This window comes from Diceros bicornis, chromosome 10, assembly GCF_020826845.1.
Source record: "Diceros bicornis minor isolate mBicDic1 chromosome 10, mDicBic1.mat.cur, whole genome shotgun sequence".
Lineage (NCBI taxonomy): Eukaryota > Metazoa > Chordata > Mammalia > Perissodactyla > Rhinocerotidae > Diceros > Diceros bicornis.
The window spans coordinates 82,738,115-82,765,072 of NC_080749.1; the positions used below are offsets into that span (position 1 = coordinate 82,738,115).

Here is a 26,958-nt window from a genome sequence, read left to right on the forward strand (position 1 = left end):
TCTGATTTAGCAGCCGGGGCCCTGTTCCTAATGGGAAATTTATCACTATATTAACGATGCGTCATGCTTCATCACCAGTTAATGGTTAAACAAGCACTCTCGGTATAGAAAGTGTTCATATTTCAAAGTGAAAGAAAGTCTCAGTGTCCCATTGCCTTGAACTAAAGTGGTCCTCCAGGTACAGTGTCCAACTAGTGGGGAAATAGAAACAGAAGGTGACTTTTGCTAATGATTTGGTCAACCATTTAGCTTGAACTGTGTACACACCCAAGAAATCACTGGATATAAGTGCAAGAAGACTCAAAGAAGACAACTGGTTCCTTTCCTAGGCTGTGATATGTGTGGTCAGAGAAAGTAAGGGTCACATGGAGTTATCCAATGTAAAGAATAATTCTGGTGATGGTTCTGCCCTAGTTAAAATCCTCCAATGAGTCCACATCATCGTCCCTTTTGCAAAGATTGGCATATGGAGCTGTACAAGTCCTACTGGCTTCATTTTCCAGGATCTCTCTACCCGCTCCCATACGTCCGCCATGCCTGACCATGTGCCCTGTCATGTTGCCACCTCTTGACATGTGACATTTCTTCCGCTGGTGTGCCCCATCGCCCCATCACTCCCTCTTTAGCCTTGCTCTCCTTTTCCTCGTGTGGCCTTGCCTGGTCTTCCAGGCACAGCTAATCGCCCTCTCCTCTGAGGGACTGCAGGACTCATTATCCTTCATGATACTACCTCATAATAATTGCCACATTGCACTGTAATCATTTATTTATATCTCCATCTCCCCCCACAAGACTGAAATCCCTGGGGATCAGGTTCTGGGTCTTAATCACCTTTCCATCACCAGGGCCAGGGACACGGCAATATTTAAGAATAAATAAATAAAAGTTTAAACAAATATACACATCTGAAAACATTCAGAAGGTTATTGTAAAACTTTCTTAAAAACAGTTGATGATCTAAGTTTGATACCAGTTTATTACTTTCTAGTCTGTTCTGAAAAGCAAACTGCCATTCTCCTAGAAAGGATTTGAAAGAATCTAAGCAACTTTTTAAAACAACTGAAACAATCCATAGGAGATGATAATATAAGCTGCCTCTCTGCCGTAGATCCCTGGGGTCAGAAGGTCAGCGTGAGGTCACGGGGTCACCTGAGCTCAGTTTACACCCAGGCAAGTGAGGGCCATGCGGTGTTCTGGGAGTTGACACCCTTGGGACCTAAGTATTTGTTAACTTTTCCCGTGGCTCTTTGGAGTTGAGAATATGTTTGGATTGGGTAATTGTTATAACCCCATTTAAAACCGCTGATGAGCTCAGCATTCATGCAGAAGGTGTAAAAGGAATGGAAGGAATTAAGGTAACATCAAAACATGTTCTTAATAAATTCTTGGACTTCATTGCTTTTATGCTAATCATATCAGAATACCGCATGTAGAACTCTGTTTACCAGCTAGTATGAGTTAGCACCATATATGTGGTAATCAAGATCTGTCCTACAGTCACACACCTGTGTGACCTATGCACCCTTTCTGGGTGTTGGACAATTTATTATCTGTCCCTTCAGTAGGACTAAGATAAGGGCCAGTTGACGATCAGATGTATTTAAAAGGCTTTGTCTCCTCACATTTAATGATTAGCTCCTAATTACAATCTTTAGCTTCTTTCCCTTGAAAAATTTGTTCTTTTTCTTAAATATTTTTATCACTTTTATTATTTTCCTAACCTCCTCCATTAGAAGGAAAAAAAAAAGCCTTTCTATGTAAGAAATGACTGTTTTCATCTATTGACATTTGATTACCACAGCATGCCTAGCCTACCCTGACAGATAGAATCTTGTAAATAAAAAACCACCATCATGCACTACATTATTTAGAATCTCCTTATTTTCTCTTAAAATTTTGGAGTCAATTAGGCATTATTTTCTTATTATCTAAAAAGAAAGGTCTAGGTGTCCAGCTGTTGGGAATCAGTGGCCTTTCATGGCCTTCCACAATCCCCTGGGAGAAGAAGAACTTCTGTGTTGTTTCCTCTGAGGAAGAGGGATTTCACGGAGGCTTAGGAAATTCCCAAGGTTTTATGGGCTGCAGCCCACAAAGGCTTATTTTTCCCAGAATTGACCCTGAAAGTTTAATCCACATCTAAATGTCAGATATATATTCTTAAAACTCAAGCTGTGTTTGACTTAAGCCTAGAAAATGATAATTTTATCTTGCAAGTCCTGCAATTGTTGGTGAGAATTTCTTTGAGAAGGTGTGTGTGTAATGTTATTTATTTGCTCAAGTACTGTATAAGCAACAAAAATTTGTTTCTCCTTAAACCATCTTTTGTTCAGCTCAAGAACATGAATGAGTTAAATAATACAAATAATGAGTTAAATAATACAAATTTTGTAGATTTCTTCCATTTACCTTTTTATCAAGATTTTGCTAATTTTATTTTGGACTATAAAACTGAGAAAACTTGTGATGTTCCATGTGGAATCATGTCTTAAGATTAGTTTCTAAAGCCATTACATGAGACAAAATTGTGTATTGTCAGAATTAACCTTGAAAAATACTTTAGGAGAATGCCATAGTGGACCCTGCCTATAGCCTCTCACTAAAGCCACCGGACACTTTCCTTTAGCACCGCATCAGAGGACCCTTCCCTTGGCTGAGCACCAGCTGAAGGTGTTGGCTTGCATATAAGGGGCCATGTTGCACAAGTAATGCATATCTGGAAACACTGGAATCATCTTCAGCACAAAGTAACGTTTATATTTTGAGAGACACTTAGGAACTGACACCAACCGAGGGAAACCAACCTAGTTCATGTCCGGGGGCATATGGTCATTACACGGAATGGCCAATGGGAACACTATCACTGCTTAAACTGCTATCTGCCCCAGTCCCCATTTTTGTCTAAGCTCAAATATTTGGTGCATCAGTTAAATGCAGATGTGAGGCAATGTCACTCTACTTTAGCCATGTAAGATCAGCCGTAACTATGTGAATTAGAATACAGAGCATGGTTCATTTAGCGTCTTTAACAGCAGACACAGAGTATACACAGTTCCAAATTGGTCCAAAGCTGTTTTTCTTTGCATCTCTGTGTGCTTGTTTTGCAGAGACGTAGAGTAGAAATGCAGGGCTAATTTTTCTGCCATCCGGTGTGAACTTTTCAACTATATTTTAAAATCTTTCTTAAGAAACAAAAATTACCATATGAAACACTTGATAAATTCCTTCTGTGACCCCCACATACTTTGTCTTCTTAATAAAATTGGCAAAATGTCCCAAGACAATATGTATCATGTGCTCATACATAACTTTGAATGTGTCCAGTATTTGTGTAAATTACTTAAGGCTCAAAAACACTGCACTGTGTTGGAGGAAATATATCAGAATACTACTCAAAATACGAATAACTCAAATGGATATTTTATGACTAATGGCAGAACCGGCTTCTGAAATTTAAACACAGCCAGAAGGTCATTGTACAGTATCAGAATAATGCGGTTATGTGTTACAGGCTTATAATGGTGAGTTGAAGCTGTGAATAATAACTTGTGTTGTTGAACTGTAAATAATACCATCAGTGTCACTCCTAAGGAATTTCCACCTTTGCTAGAAATGTAGATAGAGAAGCAAGATGCTCTGATTAGAGAGGGGCCTTGCATTGTCTCAAGTGATAAAGAGCAAAGGTAGAACTGATGCCTTTTATCAGAAGAGGAGGTGACATTGATCTGGTGAGATTCAGTCACAACCATCAATCACATGGGAGAAAGTTGCCCTTCGTATGTCAGTGAGATTACTTTTCAATGGTAAATGGCAGCTGTGGTTCGTGGTGTGAGTGGAAATGCTTACCAATCAAAAGTGCCAAGGGAAGGGGGCCTTTATTTCCACTACGGCTTGATTCACTGGGGTTAAGGTCCAGTCCAGGGTTAAGATTTCCGAGACAAATCTTCAAGCTGTAGGAGTCAGAGGGTCAGTTCACCAAGCTAGGGATGGAAATACCAAGACAAGGATCCCAAAGGAAGCAGATGCTGAAAGCAGGAATCATGCTGAGAAAGACAAAAAGTCAGACTCAGGTTGCCATGGCAAAGTCAGGAGCCCAGGTAAGCCAGGTCATGTGGTCAGATTGTTGCGTCTTAGGTCAGGATGCCACAGGCAGCAGCGTCAGGATGGCCAGGGAAGGACTACATTCAGGATTATAGGCTGAGCTGACACATCATTGCACTTTGTGGGTTTTTTCCTTCTCTCTGACGCTACCTGCATATCAACCTCTCTGACCAGTTCTTCAGCTCCCGTACAGGATCCTCACATAAAGAGTAATTTTGTTAAACCCTTAGAAATTTACACAAAAACATACTTCCTAAAATTATGTATTAGCACAGAGCATAGTTTTTCCTCAGATTCAGCCACCAATTTTCTATGTGACTTGAATATTCCCTTATGATGTCTAAGCATTGTTTCTTCACTTACTGAGAGGAAGTATAATGTCAGAGATAATCCACAAAAGTAGTCCTACCAGGCGACCCGGTGGCACAAGCGGTTAAGTGCGAGTGCTCTGCTGCGGTGGCCCGGGGCTCGCTGGTTCAGATCCCGGGCTCGCACCCACGCACCGCTTGTCAGGCCATGCTGTGGCACGTCCCATATAAAGTGGAAGAAGATGGGCACGAATGCTAGCCCAGGGCCAGTCTTCCTCAGCAAAAAAAGAGGAGGATTGGCAGATGTTAGCACAGGGCTGATCTTCCTCAGAAAAAAGAAAAAAGTAGTCCTAGAAATAAAGGGAGGTTCTGGACATGAAAAATTAGTTTCATCTGTTAATGTTATTATTCATCCTTTCTCTAAACTCATTACTCTTACTACAGGAATTTTTAGGCAGTCGTAGTAAGCAAAGAGTTCTTAATTTAGAGTAATTGTTTTTATCGGCAAGATAACTTAAACCTGATAGAAATTAAATGTCAATGTGAGGAAAGATATATTCTTGTTATTAGGAGAATTTTTTTATCAAAAATAATTGAATAATTTGTAATGGGGGCCACCATCATAAGTAGTGATGGTGAATTTGGGAAGAAATTAGAAGAATTCCCAAATGTTGTTCGTGGGTAGTCAGCAATAGGTCCCAAAATTGCACTGGACTAAACTGTGAAAAATCTTACTTGTCAATGTACCTTTGAAAAAATAGATATTCTTTATAAGAAGTTAGCAGCAGGCGAAAGATAGAGAATTTACATAATCATAATTTTCACTGGATATTTACACTGGATAATTTTCAGACCTGTTAGGACAAAATATCATTTGAAGAACTCTGTAGAGTTAAGCCTCATAAAAGCCATTATTTATTATTAAATCTCCTTTAGTATATATAGGCAGACTATATAAATGTATTTTCACTATGGAATGTTAAATCTGTAGAGTATTAGTGTAAGTGCTGTTGGGCTATAGTTTCTGTAAATCTTCAAAATGCTTTTGAATTAATGGTCCTAAGTGCATTTATAAGAATCTCTCAAAATTTTTATTTGACAGAAATCTTTATCACCAACAGAAAATAAGTAACAGTTGATTCCATGACTATCTGTCTTCTGCTGAATATTCTTTTCTGGAACCTAGTTTGGAATTTAAAGTAAAATTAATAAGATAAGATTGCATGTAGACACTTAGGCTTTATTATATTTATGTTATCAAGAATGTAAATGCCACAGAATCTCAGGTACTATGAGAGCTCTGTTCCTACTTTGAAAAAAAAAAAAAAATGTCCTCTCTTCTAAGGCAGAAATACAGTACTGCTAAATTTGAAGTTTAAAACTATGATGATTTTCAGGTCCTTAAATGCAAAAAGACAAAAACAAACAGGCCTTCCCATGGGAGGGGCAGGAAAAGAATAGCATCTTGGTATTCTTAAAGGGTGTAGAGATATTTTTCTTCATTCTGTATCTTTCAAGAGGCTAACCCTTTTTGAGAAAACTTTTAAAATTCCACGCTTTTGTAAGTATAGGAAGATTAAAACCACATGTATATAATTAAAAATTTTATGGTAAGCATCAAAATAACATTTTTACAGTAACTTCATGAAAAATAAAGAATCTATCAAACCCCAAACATGAAAACACACCCCGTTCCACTGATTCTTGTTGACATGCAGTCACCTAATTTAAATAGTTGTATTCAGTGAGTTTGTAAGGATTATCACATCCAGGTAGGAATATTCCTGTTCAGGGTCCATTCTATAAAGACTGTTTCTTAACCGCATCACCAAATCTGGACCGCAGGCTGGACCTACAAATGAGGTCTGGACTCACCAAAGGCAAACCCTTCTCCTTCGGAGTGAAGGGCAGGTCTCGAGGCTCTCTGAAAATGACCCGGCTCTTTGGAATTAACTACATACAATTTAATCATAGTTAGGGTGCATGTATTTACATACATGCCCACGTAGGCACGCACACAAAGTCATCGTGGATTAATTCACAGATCCGGCAACAGTTCGTTGGCAGTGACCAGCTCCCTCTCATGCAGTCAGTGAGGAACTTGACCAGGAGCAGCCCTGGCTGCCTCTCAGTCTGCTCTTGATCCAGAGTTTCTTTCTCTTTCATATGGGATCTCTGTCATATGTTGATTCTCTTTTGCACTCCATTCGGTTTCCCACATAAGCCTGTTGGAGATGTAATATTAATTACCCAGAAATCTCAGTCTGCAATTGCTCCAACATCATTCTTTAATGGATACAGACTTCATTGCATGTATTTATATTACTTTGGCTACTTCTATTTTTATTGCAAAGATCTGTGCAAATAAAAGAATATCAAAAGGTAGGCTGTAAACATGCTCTGCTAGATTCCATCTCCCTGGAGAGGCCCGTGCTGTTGCTCCAAAGTGCCTGCTGTGTTTTAATGCCTTTCTCAGGGCAACGTGATGTGGTAGAAATAACACTGGTTTTGGGGTCACACACCTCCTGGTCCACATTCACTGATTGTGCTACTTCTCTGAGCCTCAGTGGACTCGTCTGTGAAATGTCAATAACGATGTCATCCTCACCAATTTGATTGAGGATTAAATGAGATGAAGAAAGCAGAGCATCAGTATTATGCTTAGGGCACCAGAGAAGCTGAATCCACGTGAGTTTCCTTTCTCCAGCCTGCCGCCGTCGTGGGAGGAGACGATGGCAGCGCAAATGAACACTCATTCTAAGATGTACTTCAGGTGAGGTAATTATGAACTGGGAAGGATAAGGTTCGATTCCAGAGGAGCAGATAATGCCTTCCTGTGATGTTTATTGCATCTGGGAAGATATTACTACAGGTGGCCCTGAAGAAGGTGACGAGGGTTTCTGAACCCTATTACAACTTCAAACTCTGTCCGGCTGTGAAGTGGTATACGAAGAGCCTGTTCAACTGTGCATCTGCCTTTGAAGGCACAGGCAGTATAATTTACAAGAAATCACTACAATATAACTCTGTTGTGTTATACTGCTTGAATTAATTTAACAAAAAATTTCAGCACATTCAAAGTGTAGGAGTGGCATTAATCACTTACATATGGATACAGCTGTATGTAATAGGGACTTTTAAAGAGTGGCTAACCTTTACTTTATCCAGTGAATGAATAATACAGAAAGCCTAATTTTCTAGCTAGCAACTTAGAGATGGGGCTGTTGACACTTTGCCTGATTTTATGTGGTTGCAAGAGTATTTGAGTTACCTCATAATCTGATGTCACTTCTGAAGCTATCAGGCAAAAGATCCCTTAGAATCTCTTCTGCTAAGTTCTGTAAAGCCAGGAAAGTAGGACAGATAATGTAAACTGGGAAACGAAACAGTAGTCCTCAGGCTCAAGGCTAGCCTTGACTTTCCTTCTGGCCCAATATGTTGCTAGAGGACACAGTCTCTAAGAGATAAATAAGATGAAGGAGGGGACGCAGGTTGGGGGGTAGTATGCAATGCTGGAGAGAGGAGTCTCTGCAGTCAGACAGACCTTGCTCATCACCTCCTAGCTGTGAACCCCAGATTCCTCGTCTCAATGGAGCAGAACAATAAACCTGTCTCAATATTCACTTGATATTTTGAGATATTTATAGCAGCTGTTACACAGGAATTAAAAATAAACTTAAGCGCCAGGTCCTATGGATTAGTAGTGGCTTTCGGAGGTTCTCCATTGAGAAGGATTCTAAGGCCATGTCTAGGATCATTGGGAAAGAATGCTGTAATTGATTAGCGATGTCTGCTCTGGGCAGAAAGTGGAGTAAGTAGAAGTCTGTATTGATATACTTGCTATGTAAGTATTCTATAAATTATAACTATTGTGACTATTGCTGCTATTATGACAAAGGTATTTTTATGTTCTTTGCCAAGTTTCTACATCTTCAACACAAAATGGAATCAATTAACTGCTTTGTTTACAATAGCTGTGTATATCATTTTTATTGATTTGGTGGTAACCTTGTACGTATTCTCTGCAAAGAAGAGCTGAAAAGTGAAATTAGAATTTGTTATTCCTAATTTTATTATATAAAACACCTACTTGGGAAAAATCTGAAACAGGTACTAAAAGTAGAATGAGGGTTGGAGAGAAAAAAAGAAGAGTCAAAGCTGAGATGTAGTCTGGGTTATCGTGAGAGGTTTGCACAGTGTCCCATGTCTTTAAAATATTCACACAAGGGAGAACATGCAGCATGTTTTGCACTTAGATGGTCCATGACTTTCTAGACTTTTTTCCTGTTTTTTTCTCTGAGGCCAGATTTCTTTTCCAGGTAAATAGTCATGTTCCTGTCAGCCATAAGGGATTTTCTGAATCCTAAACAGCTAATTTTGTATTCTTGCCCCGTTCCCTCTACTTGAGAACTGAAATCTGATCAAACCCATATTTTTGAATTTATGTATTTATAGGCATATGGAAGAATAGTTTACAGTCTGAGTATGATTTTTTTTCCCACCACAAATGTAGCAAAATTGTGGGGTTTTTTAAAACAGTGCCTTATCGGTTTTCTTTTTTTCTTTATTACGATGATTTCATTCTGCTTGAATTCAGTGCTGCAGTTTCTTTGGGTAAACTAATAGATTATGTATGCGATGTTTGCATCGTGTTGATTGAACTCATCTGTGAGTTTGAGCGGCTCACACGTTCACGGAGTCGGCAGAAGCCTGCCCGTCGGATACAAGAACCACAGTCAGCTCAGAGTACTCAGGAGCAAGGAAGCTGTTCAGAACCAAGCTGTGCTGTTTCCCCACTTCCCGTTGTTCAGAAAAGCGTATCAGGCCTTCTTTTTTTTATTATTATTATCTTTTCGAAGTGCTGGAGGTAAACTTTTATTTAAAAAAAAGCATGGTAAAGAAACAGAGTTAGAACTGTTTTGAGAGTTTTTAAATACGTATGAAGAAAAATAAAGGTATTGATCCATACAGGTTTGTCTTTTCTTAATCAAAGGCATTCGCTGCTTGTCGTCGAGGGCGAGGGTGTGTAGGAGGCCCAGGGCCCTGCGCTAACTCTGCAGCAAGGTCTGAGACACCCACACGTGGTCCTGCTTCAGTTAGCTACAGTCTAGCTTGGGAAGAATGCTTTTCCTCCAAAAGATGTTTCCTCCCCATGTTGTTTTTATAGTTTACAAGTATAATTTTTAAATGTTTGAACAAAATAGCAGTAGACCTCTTTCTATTGCCCTCAGATGTCGCCTTTTATCAGATGCTCCAATTAAACTTGAAACTCAGCTGTGATGGTTGGGAACCTTCTTGGCATGTACAGCTCTCCACAGCGGGGCCCCTACCTGTGTTTCTCCCTGTCTCTTCCCTGCTCCCTCCCACGTACCCTGTACCGGAGCAGTGACTCTCACGTGCCCTTGAGACGCGAGTGTCGCTACGGTTAATAAGGTGTCACGAATTGAGTTAAAGTACCAACATCTGCAAGTGATGTACTTTTGTCATTTATTAGAGTAAATTCCAGACATCCCTCAAGTCACCAGCACTCACTTTTATTCTAATTTGCTTCTTAAATGAGGGAAGGGAGAGAGCATATGTCGCGTGAGTTGTGTGTGAGGCAGGACCAAAGGTGCTGAGGACCACGGCTTGCCCCCGCTGACTGACCTGCGTTCCCCCAGAGCAAGATGCTTTCTCGTTTCTGTCCTTTGCAGTTCCCTTCCCTCTCCTTGGAATTTCCTCAGCTCACTTGTCTGGCTGTTGGAACACCTGTGCGTCCTTCATGACTCAGCTAAAGTGTCACCTCCACTAGGGAGACTTCCATGATCTTCCGTGGCCTGCTTTCACCCTGTCGGAGTTTGGGCTGTCTGCGTTCCACAACCTCTGTGCAGACCTCTGTTGTCACACCTGTCACAGCAGATTGGAGTCTTCTGTATCTCTTCCAGGCCCCTAGTTCCCAGACCGTGTGCTTTTTGCAGACAAGGACTGTGAATGGTTCATTTTTACCTTCCCAGGTCTTACCTGAAGGTCTGGCACAATGGGACACTCAGTTATGCCTAGACAAGCCGAAGAAGGTGAACAGCTGTCAAGATCTGCCTGTCATTCTCCCCTTGTTTCCTGGCCCTGGCCCTGAGTTGTCTCACATGGTATTGGCTCTGTTGAAATGATCATAATGGTAGGGACACGTTCTGAGAAATGCATCGTTAGGCGATGTGGTCGTTGTGCAAACATCATTGAGTGCACTTACACAACCCTAGATGGTACAGCCTACTACACACCTAGGCTATGTCGTGCTAATCTTATGGGATCACCATCATATATGCGGTCCATCATTGACCAAAACGTCATTATGCAGCACATGGCTGGACAAGCTAAAGGGAGCCACTAGCTGACCAGTTTGGGGCTGGGTGGGTGAGTCTCTGGAGAAGCGGTGATTCCTGAGAGGAAGAAGTGGCTAAAGTAGAGAGGAGAACCTTGGACAAGTAACCAAGATGCCACATTCGACTACCACCAGCTTTTTATTTCTCTTTTTAATTCTTGGCATGGCTTCCACCTTCTTCTCTTTTCCTACGCCCTGGCTGTGCCCATATATTGACCTGTACCCCACCTCCCACTCGAAAAATTCATAAATATCACTGAAGTGAACACTGGGTCATGCCAATTCTGTGTCAAATCCAATCTTCAGGTCGAACAACTGGTCTCAAATAGGCAATACTTACTTGAGAAAATGAGCTACTCATGTTAAAATTTAACCAAACTCTATGGATGTGATTATTTTAGAAAAGTGATGGCTCCTTTAATTGCTGTAAGAGGTAGGGACCTTATCTTACGTTCTCACTCAACTGGCATTTATTAACCCCAAGTCAGATGTCTTGACCCTTGGAGCTAAAGGTATGCACATAAGGACCGTTTTTTGTTCATTTTTATTACTGATTTCACAATTTTCCTAGCATCTTTGACTGACGTTATTGGATCTTCCAAATTTGGAGGTCAGCTCCTTGAATCAGAAGATCAAAAGCAAGTTTCCAGGATGCTGTACATTGTGTAACTGGGTTTGATTATGTCCCCTAGTGGCCGTTCTGCAAGTGGAAGCACTGACCGCATCCAGAAGCTGCGGAAGGAATACTATCAGGCTCGGAGGGAAGGTTTTGCTTTGTATGAGGACGATGAAGGAAGAGCGAGGCCGTCTGATTATGACCTTCACTGGGTAAGCCCATGCCTGATTCCAGCGATTGACTTAATGTTTACTGAGATAGTTTAGAGCAGAAGAACATGGCCAGGAATGTTCTATACATATCAAGTTATGTTTAGGTTACTTGGGTTTCATAGACATGAACATTACCTGAACCACAGCATTACACCATTTGTGTAAACAGGAGTTGTTTACACAAATCAAACCACACTAATTTTAATTGCTCTCATATTTACTCCCTGTTGGACTTGTATACCAACTTGTTGGGGTGAAGCAGAAGTTAGCTATTTTAAGGAGGACAAGGAATCTTTCTCATCATCTACTGAGCCTTACTCCTTGCCCTCCACCTCTTGGGTCTCAGACATCCAGGCAAGCACTAACAGACCATGCAACATAAGCCATCTCTCGTTTGCAAAATGATTATTAGAAATAAATTTCAGAGGGGTTATCTTCAGAGATATCAATTGTTTGTACATTGCATCTGAACAATTCACATTTTGCTGATCTTACCGGTACACTAAGATCATGTTTATTTTGAGATAAAAGCGGTTTTTGTATTAGAGGGTTCTCTTTGCCAAACCCGTCAACATTCAGGAATAGATAAGAATATTGTGGCCTCTAAAGAGATTTTATTTGGTTTTTTTTTTCTGGACAGTACGATTCATTCTCTTATCTTTTTCAAGAAGGCAAGGCTGTACGTACAAAATACACCTACCTCTTGAGCATCCACAAGGATGCCCCAGAGCAGGGTGCTTAGAGTTGGATTAAAAGTACATGTCATGTGCTTAGAGTAGCGCCTGAGGCTGAGCTGGTGTTCGGTAAACGTTAGCTCTCCATACCAACATCGTTCCTGGAGCAGAGCTGTACGTGGTCACAGGAGTGTCCCTGTGGGAGTCAGCACTCACACCCCTCTCTGGTGGTCACTCCCTCTACTGCAGTTTTGGTGCTGTTCTTTGACCACATAAGGAACTCTCTTACTCCTGGTGGCCACTAACGACACCAGCTCTTTTGAAGGACGAATCTATTAAAGGAGAGTTTCCTTGCCTGATTTTCACTCGTATTTATGCTCACAAGGTCAGGGCTGGGACAGGAGAGTCCAGCGACCGAGCTGGTTCCCTCTCGTTTTCACTGCAGTGCTGCGGCCTCTCAGGCGTGACACCCAGCACTTTTACACTCATGTTTGAAAGTCAGCTTCAGCATCCACCACTGCCGTGCAGAGCAACTAAGACATGTTGGCCCAGTAGAGTTGTCCTTGGGTGGTGGAGTTTAAAAACACAAATTGGAAATGTGCAGTAAGGGTTGGTGGTCTCCAACCAAACCGCCTTCCAGAGATGGGCTTCCTGTGACTACAGATCAGAGCAAGCAGCTACTGGTTGGTTTTATTACAGATGTTAGGATTAAACAGAATGGCACGGACAGCGATGGGCACCTGGTTGCTTAGATTCTCGGCAACAGAAGAGAAAGATTTCCACAGAATAACCGTTTAGATAACAATTCACTTCATTTGAAACTTAGTCGAAATCAGCTTACTGACTGATGAGAGACTTGATAGTCTGTGAGGCTCTGCTCCCTCCATCAAACAAACAAGCGGGGCCGGCCCCATGGCTTAGCGGTTAAGCGCACGCGCTCCCTTACTGGCAGCCTGGGTTCGGATCCCGGGAGCCCACCGACGCACCGCTTCTCCGGCCATGCTGAGGCCGCGTCCCACGTACAGCAACTAGGAGGATGTGCAGCTATGATATACAACTATCTACTGGGGCTTTGGGGAGAAAAAGGAGGAGGATTGGCAATAGATGTTAGCTCAGAGCCAGTCTTCCTCAGCAAAAAGAGGAGGATTAGCATGGATGTTAGCTCAGGGCTGATCTTCCTCACAAATAAATAAATAAATAAATAGCAATAAAATAAAAGAGAGTTGTTTCAACCACAACCCAGACAGAACACCATGTCCATGCATTGAAAAGTCCTCCATCTCGACACGGCCATGAATGCCTATGAGCAAAATAGGACTAGTAATGTTAGATTAAGCAGGCCGGCTGTTTTCACCTTATTTTATATGATCTCCTTACATCAAGCTGAAGGGATGAAAATGTCTAATCTTCATGAGACTGAAAGTTCCCCCTGACCCTCCCCAAACCTGAGAGCTGCATAACTCTACACTCGAGTCCTCCCTATCTTTTTTTTTTTTTTTAAAGATTTTATTTATTTTCCCCCCCAAAGCCCCAGTAGATTGTTGTATGTCATAGCTGCACATCCTTCTAGTTGCTGCATGTGGGACCCGGCCTCAGCATGGCCGGAGAAGCGGTGCATCGGTGCGCGCCGGGGATCCGAACCCGGGCCGCCAGCAGTGGAGCACACGCACTTAACCGTTAAGCCACGGGGCCGGCCCCAAGTCCTCCCTATCTTAAGGGTTTGATTTTTAAGTCAAGCAAATGTATAACCATACCATCCAGTGAATGAAGAAGTATCATATCTCTGTTTTAATTTGTGTTTCCCATCCTCAGATGTATAGAGCTTTGCCAAAAGTGGCTGATTTTACGTTTCCCAGACAGTTGGGAACTAAGGCTTCCCAGAGGAATGCTTGGGAAATGCACTGTCATAAAAGACGAGCTCTTTGTGATCACAGAGATACTCCAAACAGGGATTAGGATCTCAGCATCCTTTCCTGTCCTCTCCCCAAGCCAAGGAAAATCACTTGTATCTTTTGTGCAGCGTAGGCCTGAGAAATTACACCATTGTCTTGCTGCTTTTGGAGAGATCTAGGAAAGCAAGTTGAGAAAGTTAACATTTCATTCCTGTCAGTCAGCCAGACCCAACAAGGCAGCTTTTGTGAGACCGTGGCTCCTGGATCAGGCTGGTCTTCAGCATCACTGAGGGCACTTGTTAAAATCTGATCGATGGTCCCTGATGGGGAGGGGTGAGGGGGGCCCAAGAGAGGGCCCACAGGTGCTTCTCCAGGGGTTCTCAAGGTTTCTGACCCACAATTTTAAAAATAGGGCATTGATTCCAATCACTTCAGTAAGCACCAAAGTAGTTCATCTTCTCTAGCAAAATCATTACATGGACCAGCATCATCAAAAAATACTTTCATGGACTCAGGGCTCCCCAAGTCCAGCACCTCAGCTTGGGAGGCCTGACACGTATTCTCTGAGTCACACTCTCCTGGGGGAACTGCTGGATTATCCAGAAGGAAACTAGGAAGAAAAGTTACCTAATAACTACCTTGTAACTAGTTTTAAATTAAGCCAGAAAGAACATAAGAATGCTCACAAAGTCTTGAAAACCAAGATGATGAAAGCAATCACTTGAAAGATTATTATAATCTATGCTTATTTTTTAAAAGAAAATATATTTTTGTCAATGGAACTACTATCCTTTCTTTGACCCACCTTGGACTTTCTGGACCTTTTCAGGCCATCTTGTGGGTGGTTCACCACCAGCGTCACAGCTGCCCAGGGACCAGAGCTGAAGACTCCTTGCTTTCGTGGGTTTTCCCTTGCTCCCACATCATTCTCCTTTCTCTGTGTCTCCTATTCAACTGTAACAAATATTTGCTCACTCTTAGAGTAGGCCAGGTGTAGGTAACGAGAGTATAATATTATCTCTACCTTGGAGGAACTCACAGTCTATCCAAGAATACAGACATCTAAGCCAGAACAAAAAGGGACAAGAACGTATGTGACGAATGCCATAGCGTAGAGAGTACTAGCTTCTAAATGAGCTCAGAAAGAGCAGTGGGTTCCGCGGGAGGCAGGGTGGCAGTTAGGGGTGCTGGGAAAGCTGTAAGACCCTTTGGGGGTTGCCTCAGCTGACATATTTTGTTCTTTTTCTCTCAGATTTGGTGTTTTTCTTTTTCCAAAGGAATTCCTGATGTATTCCCTTCATTTGTGTTAAAATAAATGAATACACACAGATTGCAAGGTTTGTAAATATGGACATGAGACCTTAAAAATCTTTTCAGCCAGTCTGTTTTGTGGCTGTTTTCTCATCTAGGCTCTGAAAAGCTGTAAAGAACAAGTTGAGAGAATTTCAATGGCTGCAAGTGAACGGCCTGGCGAGTTTTTATAGGCCCCGTTAAGTAAGCAGGATCTGCTAGCTGTGAAGTGTTAATATTTGCCAGAAAAAAAACATAATACCTGTTATCTGCTGGTATTTTGTTTTTTGTAAAACTTGTTAAGACTGTCACAGTCCTGTGGCAACAGGCTGGTTTTTTTATTAGCAGATAAAGATTATCTGCTTATTTAACAGCAGCATGAATATCCTAAGTAATTTCGGAAATGGGATGGCTCTGGAGTTTTCTAAAAATTTTAGCACCTTTATTATTGTCTTTTTTCAAGAGCTGCATGGCATATATCGTCCCCTCCCTCCTGTTTTTAACTCTCAGGCTAAATTAGAAGAATGTTTTTCTATAAGTAGGGTTTGTGGACACATGAATGGGAAGGAGGTACGCTGGTTTCCACTGTCGTAAAAGACATGGTACTATGACTTTCTGGCAAGGGGATTGGTTCAGGTAGGTGATGGTGGGAACAAAGGAGGTGGTTAGGTGAATAAATGAAAACCTTCTGGAAGATTCGTTCACCTTATTTTGAAGATGGTCTGGGAACCAACTTGAGCGAACGTGCTTGACAGCTGTCTGGACGATGAAAGACACATCTGGTGAATTCTGCAGTCAGAGGAGAGGGAGAACAAGATGCTGAGATCATGCTAACCAACTTAAAAAAGAGATTTAAGATGGAATGTGTAAATAATAGTACAAAATAATAATAGTACAAAACCATCAGAGGCAACCATCTGTAGGCACCATTCTCAGGAGATTCCCCCCATATGGTGGGAAGACAGCCATCAGCAGCTGCAATCCAACAACTCTATAGAAAGTGATTGTCTCACCCTCAGTTCATCCAGGAAGTCCTAGAACTGGTGTTCAATAAAACAGTCAATGGCTTATTGACTCAGCCTGGGTCACATGTCCACTTCTGAACTCCCATGGCCAGAAAGATGTGCAGTACTCTTACTGGCCAGAACTAGGTCACAGGGCCACCCCTGGAACCAGAAGTACGATCAGGCCTACCCAAGTTCCATTAATGAGTACAGGTGAGGAGGTAGTCCCCAAAGGAGAATCAAGGTACTATTAACAGGGGAAGGGAAAATGGATGCTGGGCACAATTAGGAGTCGTCTAAACAGCTTCCAGTTCTAGTGATGATATAAACTTCCTTCATTTTCTTAGATTTTCAAGGAAAGAGATCGAAAAGACCTTTCCCTTCATATATTTTCGTGTTTAGAAAGAAACAGATATATTATCATTCTTAAACTTGCTGCCATTATGGTTAGGTAAAAGGAGAAAGAAGATTTATTTTTGTCTACTAGTCCAGTATCTTTGAGCTCAACCAGGAACCCAGATGGCTTCACTGAATTATTCATGAGAAATTACTAGACCTCTGGCTATGTATTTAGATGGGCAAGTGACATTTTGATTCACCCCAGACCTAGGAATTTGCTCCGGGGGAGGCAATAGAAATTCTTTGAAAGGACTAAAAGTGACTCTCTTTGGTAGAATTGCTCCATCTATATCTTCATGGATTATTGCTTTGTGACAAGAACATATTCTATATATGTATATCAAATCATTGTGTTGTATACCTAAAACTAATACAATGTTATATGTCAGTTGTATCTCAATTTCAAAAAAAAAAACACGACATATTCTCTTCTTAAAAGCTTCAAAAGATGGAATGAGGTCAAGAATCAGAGCCATCAAATGTATGCATCCAGAAACCGTTGTCATTTGTCTCCACCACGCAGTACCAACCCCTTCTCAGTTGATGAGCCCTCTTGGGCTCCATCAACAGCTCCTTCCCAATGTGACCCTGCATCAATAGGTTAGTGTTTCCCCTGATTTCCTAAAACAGCTGAACTGAAGAGCAGAAGAGGTACCAAGGCAGAGAAAACAGTAGAAAACCCACTGTGTCTACGAATTAGGTGGATTTTGAAGTTTGATTGAACTTGATATTGGTGAAATATCCAATGCCACTTAAAGAGTTCAGACTTGCTCACCTAGATTTCAGGAAGTAGTGAAAATCTGAGGAAAGAAGAGGACAAATAAATGGGAGGTTTTTTTTTTCAATTGGTAGTTTTAGTCCATTTATATTTCAGTGTGACTTCCAAAGGAACATGCTGACATATTAGCTATACAGGAAAAGATCATGTGAGTAAATTTCTAGCTTTTAAACACAGCATAAATCATTTTGAAAGGAGGCAACGTGTTTATGGCAATCTCTAACATAGAAATAAACTGTTTCAGACACCCATTTAGAAATTGGCAGTTTGGAACTGGGAATGGTTTTGCCACAGGAAAAAACAGTTATAGGTAGTAGGGTCCCAGACCAGCGTACAAAAGCCCACTAAAATCCAATACCTTGTGCCAATCACAGAACAGGAACCTGGGGGCAGGAGCAGGAGCGGGAGCCTGTCTGAGCCAGGAGAGGAGAAGGGAGTTCCCTTCTTGCCTCTTTCGTGGGCACACTTTTGAGATGTTCCCTAGCCCTTCCTATCTGTCGGTCTTTGAGAGTGTCTCCCCAGGTTTCCTGATCCTTTGTGGCCCTTACTTCCCCATCATGGCACCCCACTTAGGCCCACCCTCACCCCCAAAGTGCTCAGGAGGCCATTTCCCTCTCTGCCCAACCCTCCCTCAAAGTTACCCTTTTCTCAGTAGTTCATCCCAGCTACACTTTGGGGCCAAATAATCTGACCCATAAAGGTCTTCACGCTCCCGGAGAGGCTCCGCTGCCCCAAGTTTCTCCAGCACCTCTCTTTTATGTGTGGAGCCCGAGTGTCCCCAGACCCCCCGTCTGACTGACTTCCCATGGGCAGTGACCTGATCCTGAGAGTGGCACTGATTTCTCCCCCAAACTGGCCCTTGTTCCCCCAAGGGAAGCCTTGTGTTGCCAGGTCTGCCCTTGGTGGCTCCTGGCCAGCTGCCGCAGCTGACAGGAACAGCACTGTCTGGAAATCTGCCCTGAAGACAGCTACGCCAGACCACTCCGTCTCCCTGCCAGGTCTCTCTGAACCCAGAGATGTCCCAAATTTTAGACCTAACAATACAGCAGGTATGGGCAGCGTTTTAGCTAGCATGTGAGGGCGTGGAGCCAGAAGTCAGACTGCCTACGTTCACATGCAGGCAGCATCACTTATGAACTGGGGAGATTTGGGCCATTTATTTGATCTTTCAGTCTCCTTCAAAATTGGGATAATAGGACTGTCTCATAGGAGTATTGTGACAATTAAATGATTATTACATGCAAAGCGCTTAGAGTAGTGTCTGGCGTAGACTAAGTTCAATAAATGTGAAGTGTTTTTAACGGTGCACGTACTGAGATGTTTGGAAGTAATGTATCCATCAGCCAGACAGCCCTCCTATCCTAGTTGTTGTTGGAACTGATCCTTGGGTTGTTCTGAGTCCTAGGACATTGCACAGTACACAGCAGGTGGGAGGCCTGCCAGCCACGCTCTCTCTGGTCACCAGCGAGGTGCCCACCGTCTCTTCAGGTGGCAACTGTCAAGCTGGTTGTAAGGCCCTTCTGGCAAATTCCTTGGGTCAAAAGGTCAATATCTATTTCCCTGTCTCCCACACACAAACTTTTCCTTCAAAAGTGCACTCCTTTCCTGCCTGACGCTGGGGGCACACCTAATCTCGCTAATGAGTTTATGCTAAAATCAAAGGCCAAAGCCCAGAAGAAAGTCAGAGGCTTCTGCCTCCCTCTCTGCAAAAGCCCTGGAGCAAAAAAATGCCAGGGTCTCATTCAGGACTTAGAACAGGAGGGAGCAGGGAACACAGAGAGAATATGTGCAAATTATTTACTCAGTGAACTACACTACAGCTAGAGTAGTGACAACAATGGCGTCCCTTACTGGGTGCTGCCTCTACCTGACACTGTGTCAGTACCTTATCTACACTATCCCGACAACACCATGAGGAGGTGTCTTTAATCCTATGTACAGATGAGAAAGCTGGGGTTCTAAGAGTTTGCACCATAGTCGCACAGTCATGAGCAAGGCTGATATTCCAGTCTGTGCCCAGTGCTGGTGGAAACAGAAGGAAAGGGGCCTGCTGTGGAGATGTGTAGATACTTTATTTACATGAGATGTTAGGAAGAAAGGGGATCTCTGAGTATTCATTTATAAGCACTGTAAAAACTATTTCTGCCTCTGATAAACTACCCTTTATCACTCTTAATTTGTTTTTTAACCCAATAGTATTGAACCAAAGCCAGATTTTGGTCTTGTTTCATCAGTTCTCTGTAAAAGTCAAAATGAAATCATTCTTTTTACGCTATAATCAAATAAGTTAGCCTATCTCTGGCTCAAACCCAAACCTAAATACCAAAAAGCAGAAAAAGAAAGTTCAGAACCACGTTATTTTTCCATAATATGTCAAAAAACCCTATGCACTACCTACATTAGAGAGAAAAAAGAACTTTTTCTGCTTCTTATGAGCAATTAATTCCAGCTCAGGATGTCGAGTTTAGAAAAGGTTAAGTTCCTTCAAACCACAACCGTTGGTGTTGGATCATGGTTAAACCCAAAATTCCAACTTCTACCATAATCACATTCTTTTCTTCTATTGCAATGGGAGAAATGACTATTTTATGTAATATAGGAAAAACCGTAGCAGAGACGGGTATGAATTCCAGATTTCCTAAACAGTTCTCAAAGCTGTTTAAAATCAGTTGGATACGTTTTATTTCAGCAGAGCTCAAAAGTCCTGAAATAAACTTTGGGAACTAAATTTTAAAAATGAAGATGTTTGGAGTAGAAGATATGAAAATCCACCTAAGTGGCATTTATGACATGTATCACTTAAACTTGATGATAATTAAAACTCCATGTGAGCCATATTCCTGTGCAGATCCCGTAGCCGGAACACCCCCTTGCACAGCTTCCTGCCTGGAATTAACCAATCAGGCTGCTGCAGTGGCCATCTTGTTCCCTCAGTTGAAGGAAATTTTTGACTCAGAGTCATTCTAAAATTTCACATCATTTGGTTCTTATTAAGTGGTAACTGGTCTGATGTTACGACGGGAAAAGAAAACTCACAGAAAGCTCTCCTCTGAAACAGACAGGAAGAACACTGGAATCAAAGAAAACTCTATAATGACAGTGATCACTACAGCAGTACTGGAACTGCCATTGTCCAGAAGAAGAAGGACCACTTTGAATACGATTATAATGACACTTTACAGTCCTCCCATGCATCTCGCTAATTCCTCCGTGTTTCATTCTGAGCCTTGAAATCACAGTGCTAGTTTGCAGAGTGTTTATGAGAAAGTGCAAACGTTGATACCACTGACTTCAGCTAGGCTGAACAGGAAAACATTCCATTTATTCAAGTAAATGATCTAAAAAAAAAGGGTATAATGTTGTTGTTATAAGTTGAGAAATAGTTTCTTTTCTATTTTCATGATAAGACTTGCCTGAAGTGATGGAGTTCTTGGGTTTATCTCCATGAAGCTTGCTTCAAATGATTTGGCTCATTCCATGCCGTCTCTCACTCGGCCTGTTCCCGACATAGCTCCATGCCCTGAGCAGCAAAGCCAGAGCAGCACATGAGAGAAAGAGGCTTTCTGCTGTCATTGCTTTGTTGGTTTATTCATTCACTGAATACTTAGCAATTTATACACGAGTGTACCTCCAGCCCAATAATGCATCAACACTCACCAACAAAGAAGGAAAACCTGATGGGTGTGTGTGTGTGAAGATATTAATGTTTTGAAGTTTCTCATTTAGAGAAACAGTAGGAAATATGTACGAGAATGACATTCTCTGTCATCATCTGATGTCTTTCCTCTAATGAACCTTCTGGCTCCCTGTGATAATGGACACCCCAAACCATGCAGCGAGACCACCATTCTTCAGTTTTGTTTTCCCATCATCACTAATTGCCAGAGTCCCAGATTGTTTCTGAATAGCAACTCTATTTTATTTTTTTATTATTATTTATTTATTTTGGTGAGGAGATCAGCCCTGAGCTAACATCTGCCAATCTTGCTCTTTTTTTGCTGAGGAAGACTTGCCCTGGGCTAACATCCGTGCCCATCTTCCTCCACTTTATATGGGATGCCGCCACAGCATGGCCTGCCAAGCAGTGCGTCAGTGCGCGCCCAGGATCCGAACCGGCAAACCCCGGGCCACCGCAGCGGACCTCGCGCACTTCATCGCTTGCGCCACCGGGCCGGCCCCTAGCAACTCTATTTTAATTGTAATTTTTGTATATATCAGCTACTTTAACTTTCTCCATCTAATTAGTGTGGACCAGGTTTCCTATTTTCCATGCAGTTCCCTTTCCAGTGATTTCTCAGGTTTAAATGGTCAGGCAATGCTTCAGCAGCAACATGCTACGTGTGTGTGGTTATAGGGAGCGAGAGACTCACATTCTGGAGGAGGGAACCGTGGTCTCACAATTAGTGTGAGTGATGGCAGCACAAAATCTTTTAACATAGTACTTAAATAGGTGATTGGAAAAAAAAACGCTATGGGATTTAGGAGCTTGTGGTTGACGTGTGGTTCTAGAACTATTTTCCCAATTTCACATAGTGGATAACTTTCTCTTTTCCCTACATATAGATGCATATACTTACATAAGGTTAAAAAAAATCTAATCCTTAAATACATGATGATGGGCGAATAAAAAGATACCAAGGAGGTGGGAAGGAACTGACATTTCAAGCATTCAGTATTTTCACTTGATTCATAAATTTATCAGAAATTTGAATACCTTCCCAATTAGAAGCTCTTACAACTTTCCTAACTTTCTTGAAAATTTTCTCTCCAAAATAAGAAGAAAATCTGTTGATGTCCTTTCATCAGTTAAGGAAAGAATAAACCCATTTTCACTTCTGTTGTGTCACTTTGGCCCCAGGATTGAAGAACCACATTTCCAAGCCTGTGGTTGCTCAGCCATACATTCATTTGTTAATTAATTCCTTGGACGTTTATTTGGTGGCAACTTTGTGCTAGAAATTTACTTGACTCTGAGGATCTAAAAGTGAATAAGGAGTTCATGTCGGGTGGGAAAGGCAGACAGGAAACATAATTCCAAATAGAATGAGATGTTTAGGAATAGTTAGGACAAAATTCATCAGCGAATGCACAGAAAAGAGGCTACCCGAGAATTAATTAGATGGATTTGCTTTTATCTTTGTGAAGCTTCCCCTGTGTGTTCGGCCTCTCCTTTGTCTGCATTTAGGACACTCTGCCTCCAAGAAAGCTGCTCCACTTACCCTGTGTACTTTCTAAGCAAACGTAAATCGGCTTTTGTCGTATGTTTCGTGATGAGGCTTCTCTCTCCGCTCGCCCTCCCCTTCTGAGGATTTCAGCATTTGTGCATCACGTCTGTCCCAATTACTGACTGAGCCCTGTCCCAGGGGGGAGTTTTTCAAACTGCGTGTCACAAATTATTAGATGATCGTAAATGAATTAGTCGCTGACAATGGACAGTTTTAAAGATTTTGAATAGAATGGAATATATCAGAGGGCGTGGCAGGCAGTAAACAGGAGTACTGGTTGCTGACATTTTTGTTTCCTAGCCGTTGCATGCACACATACATGTGTGCTGGACCATAGTGAAAATTGTATTTCTTCCTTTGGGTTATGACTTTTTTTCCTTTATTTTTTTTTTTGTGAGGAAGATTAGCCCTGAGCTAACATCTGCCAATCCTCCTCTTTTGCTGAGCAAGACTGGCCCTGGGCTAACATCTGTGCCCATCTTCCTCTACTTTATATGAGACACTGCCACAGCATGGCTTGACAAGCGATATGTCAGTGTGCTCCTGGGATCCGAACCTGCGAACCCTAGGCCGCCGCAGCGGAGCGCGCACACTTAACCGCTACGCCGCTGGGCCGGCCCTGGGTTATGACTTTTAATGGTTGAAAATCTCCAGTCTAGACTTTAAGTTCTGTATCTGGTTGGTTTACCATTCATTTCATTTAGAGGAACTCACATGGTATTTGTTTCAGACTAGGGGCTCACATGACTTTTTTGATAAATGTTGTTGAATACATCCTATCTGAAACACCTAATGAATGGCACAGAGTTTGCTTTTCTTGATTATCTCCGTATATCAATACAGATATACATATATTCATACATAAGGATAGATATGTACACAATTTGCACATATTTTCATTAATTTTAGTTTGGCAGCCAATGGTTTATGTAGCTCTTAATTAAACACATTAAAAGAGGTTACAATTATATGGCCAGAAACATTTTAAAGGTCAGGTGGATAGAGCTGGCATACTCTAGCCTTTCTTAAAAATTACTATTTTTTCCTTTTACATTTAAACTTTTTTGTTATAAATGTAATACATGCTCACTGTAAAAAATTTAGATAATTGATAAAAGTCTTAAAACAAAAATTTAAATCCTCTATTATCTGACCACACAATAAACTGTCTATGTTTTGGACTGTTTTCTTTTATATAAACACACACACATACACGCATATCACGTGTAGTAATTAAATTGAGATCCTACTGGTTATGCTGTTACTTAAGCTACTTTTTTCGCTTTCTATTATGTTGTGAGCATTTCTCATGCCATTAAATAATCTTCAAAGATATGAATTTAATGTTTAATGCACAATATTTTCTAGAGAAGATATTCAATAATTGATTAATCACTTTATCATTGTTGGATATTTAAGTTATTTTCATAATTTATTATAACTAATGATGTAATAATTAGCCTCATAAATAAATCTTTGCATCCTTATGTTATTTCTTTATCATAAATCAATGATATTAATTATTTAAAATAAGGCTATGAAAAATTCTCTTAAATTGGTACAAATTACTCAGCTTGCCCCTAGAAAAGTTGGTAAGTTTGTATTCTTCCCAGCAGTGTATTCATTCCTAATACATTCAACAAATATTAGTGGTCTGTTTCATTCAGATTTCATAGCCGCCCTATGAAAACTGAGTGTTTTCATTGTTCATAGTTTTACCGATTTGATAGCAAATATCAATCATGTTGTTTTTGCTAAACTACAAGTGAGATTGAGCATTTTGTGTGTCTCTTGACCATGCGTATTTCTTCTTTTTTATGAATTTTTCATTTTTTCTATCACAATGTTTGCCATTTTTGCTTCTGAGTTGTAAATGTTCTTGATATTGAAGGAACATTAAGCTTTTTTTTTTTTACAGATTTTATTTATTTATTTTTCCCCCCCCCAAAGCCCCAGTAGATAGTTGTATGTCATAGCTGCACATCCTTCTAGTTGCTGTATGTGGGACGCAGCCTCAGCATGGCCGGAGAAGCGGTGCGACGGTGCGCGCGCGCCCGGGATCTGAACCCCGGCCGCCAGCAGCGGAGTGCGCGCACTTAACCGCTAAGCCATGGGGCGGCCCAAGGAACATTAAGCTTTTGCTGTCAAGTATCATTCAGAATTTTTTCCAACTTGCTCAATAGTCTCGTAACTTGATGATCCTTTAGAGAAAAAGAAGCTTTTATTTTTGTGTAAACACATCAGAGATTTTTACTAGTTTTTTCAAATGGCATTTAAACATCTGTCAAGATGATCATATGATTTTTCTTCTTTTTCTATTAATGTGATGATTTATATTAATAAAGTTTCTAATATTGAATGGCCCTTACAGTTCTGAAAAAATAAACCTACAGGCACACACTGTTTTTTCTTATAAGGGAGAGCAGGGCATGAATTGATAGTATTTCATTTATGATTTTTTATCTGTATTTGTAAGTAAAATTGATATCTAAGGTTTTGTTTGTTTTTTTCCCTAACTTTTGCAGTTTTACATAGAGGGGTTATATTACCTTTGTAAAATGATTTGAGTAGCTTTTCATCTGTTTCTATGCTTTGTAGCAATTTCTGTAGTCTAGGAATCATCTCTTTATCAAGATTTAAAATAATTCATCATAAAACCATGTAGTCTGATGCTTTTTGTGGATAATTCTTTGACACCTTTTGCAATTTTTCGCATAGATGGAGATCTTTGGGAAAGAAAATATTTCCTCCTTTACTGAATTTTGGAAATTTGCTATCTTTTCTCGATAAAATTATCTATTTCATTGAGATTTTCAACCTTGTATATTTTTTTACCACTTAATGTATTCAATAATTCTGTTTTTCTGTTCTAATACATTTATTTTTACTTCGTTAACATTATTCTTTCCTCAAAATAGGATAAAGCAAATTTTTTGAATGATTTAGTTCATTTAATTAATTATTTAGCTTATTTATTTCAGTTACTTTTTAGTTGTTTAATAACAATATAATTTAAGGCAATGAGTTTGCTTCTGAATTTAGTTTTAGTGCATACCCAGAGTGTTAGTATATTGATGTTCTTCTTGTTATTTTTTTCTAGGTATTCCAAAATTAAAGATTTTATTTCTTCTTTGCCCAAGAGTGATTTACATAATCATTGTTTTAATTTCTAAGGATTTAGGCTTTTTCCATTTAAAGTTTTATTACTGTATAATTTTAATGCTTTTTTTGCTCAAGCACAGTGACTTCTGCAGTTTTTGCGATTTATTAAAAGTTGGCGTAATATATGTAACTTTTGTCATTTAAAGATTTAAATTAATTAAATTAAAGCTAATGATTCTTCTGTAAGTGTTTATTATGTAATAAATTATATTCCAAGCACTGTTAAGGTGCCGGGGAGACAGCAGAGAGCAAACAGACTCAGTCTCTGCCTTGTGGCGCCTGCATCCTAGTATATAACATGCGGACATCAGTGTATTTCCTGAAATATAAGTCAGCCTGGTTGTTACACAAATAATAAATTTAATAACAGCTTTTTGGGAAAAGAACAAAAATGAGAACACTACCACATTAAGTGTAAACTTTTATATTGAGCCATCCCCATTTCACAAATGTTTAAGTGTGAGAAATGTGTGTCCTACAGTTGGTAAAATAATCTTATTAATTGCACTGTTTCTGACATTGTGTATGTTTGTTTATCATCTTCTTGGTCTGGCAAAGACAGATAAACATGGGGTTAAAGACCCTGTCTACCATTCTGCTTCTAAGGCTTTCAGCATCATTTTTTTAGGTCTATCTCTTGTAAAAGGTTGAGTTGTGGTATTTGATTCATTCTGAGGCTTTTTCTTCCAAAGAAACGTTTAACTCGTTTATATCTGTTATCATAACTGGAATTGTTATTCTTTCTGTCATTTTGTTTCAGGTTTTGTGTTTTGTACACCTTTCTCTGTTTTGTATTTTTACCTCATGTGCTATATTTTCTTTGATTATTTTATTTAGTAATTCCAATCATACTGACTTTAAAAAAACATTCTTTATCCTAATTTCTCTATCATCATCAAAAATGAAATCACTGCTATTGAGTTCCTTCCATGTCAAAGGAAC

General features: G+C 40.6%; 1 protein-coding gene across 1 annotated transcript in view; it reads left to right on the forward strand.

Moving 5' to 3' along the window:
- PARD3B (par-3 family cell polarity regulator beta) overlaps nucleotides 1-26,958 on the forward strand; it is a 931,426-nt gene that overhangs the window by 825,738 nt on the left and 78,730 nt on the right. Inside the window, exon 21 of the mRNA XM_058549666.1 lies at nucleotides 11,457-11,592. Coding sequence (XP_058405649.1) covers nucleotides 11,457-11,592 — 136 coding nt within the window. The remainder of the gene's footprint in view (nucleotides 1-11,456; nucleotides 11,593-26,958) is intronic.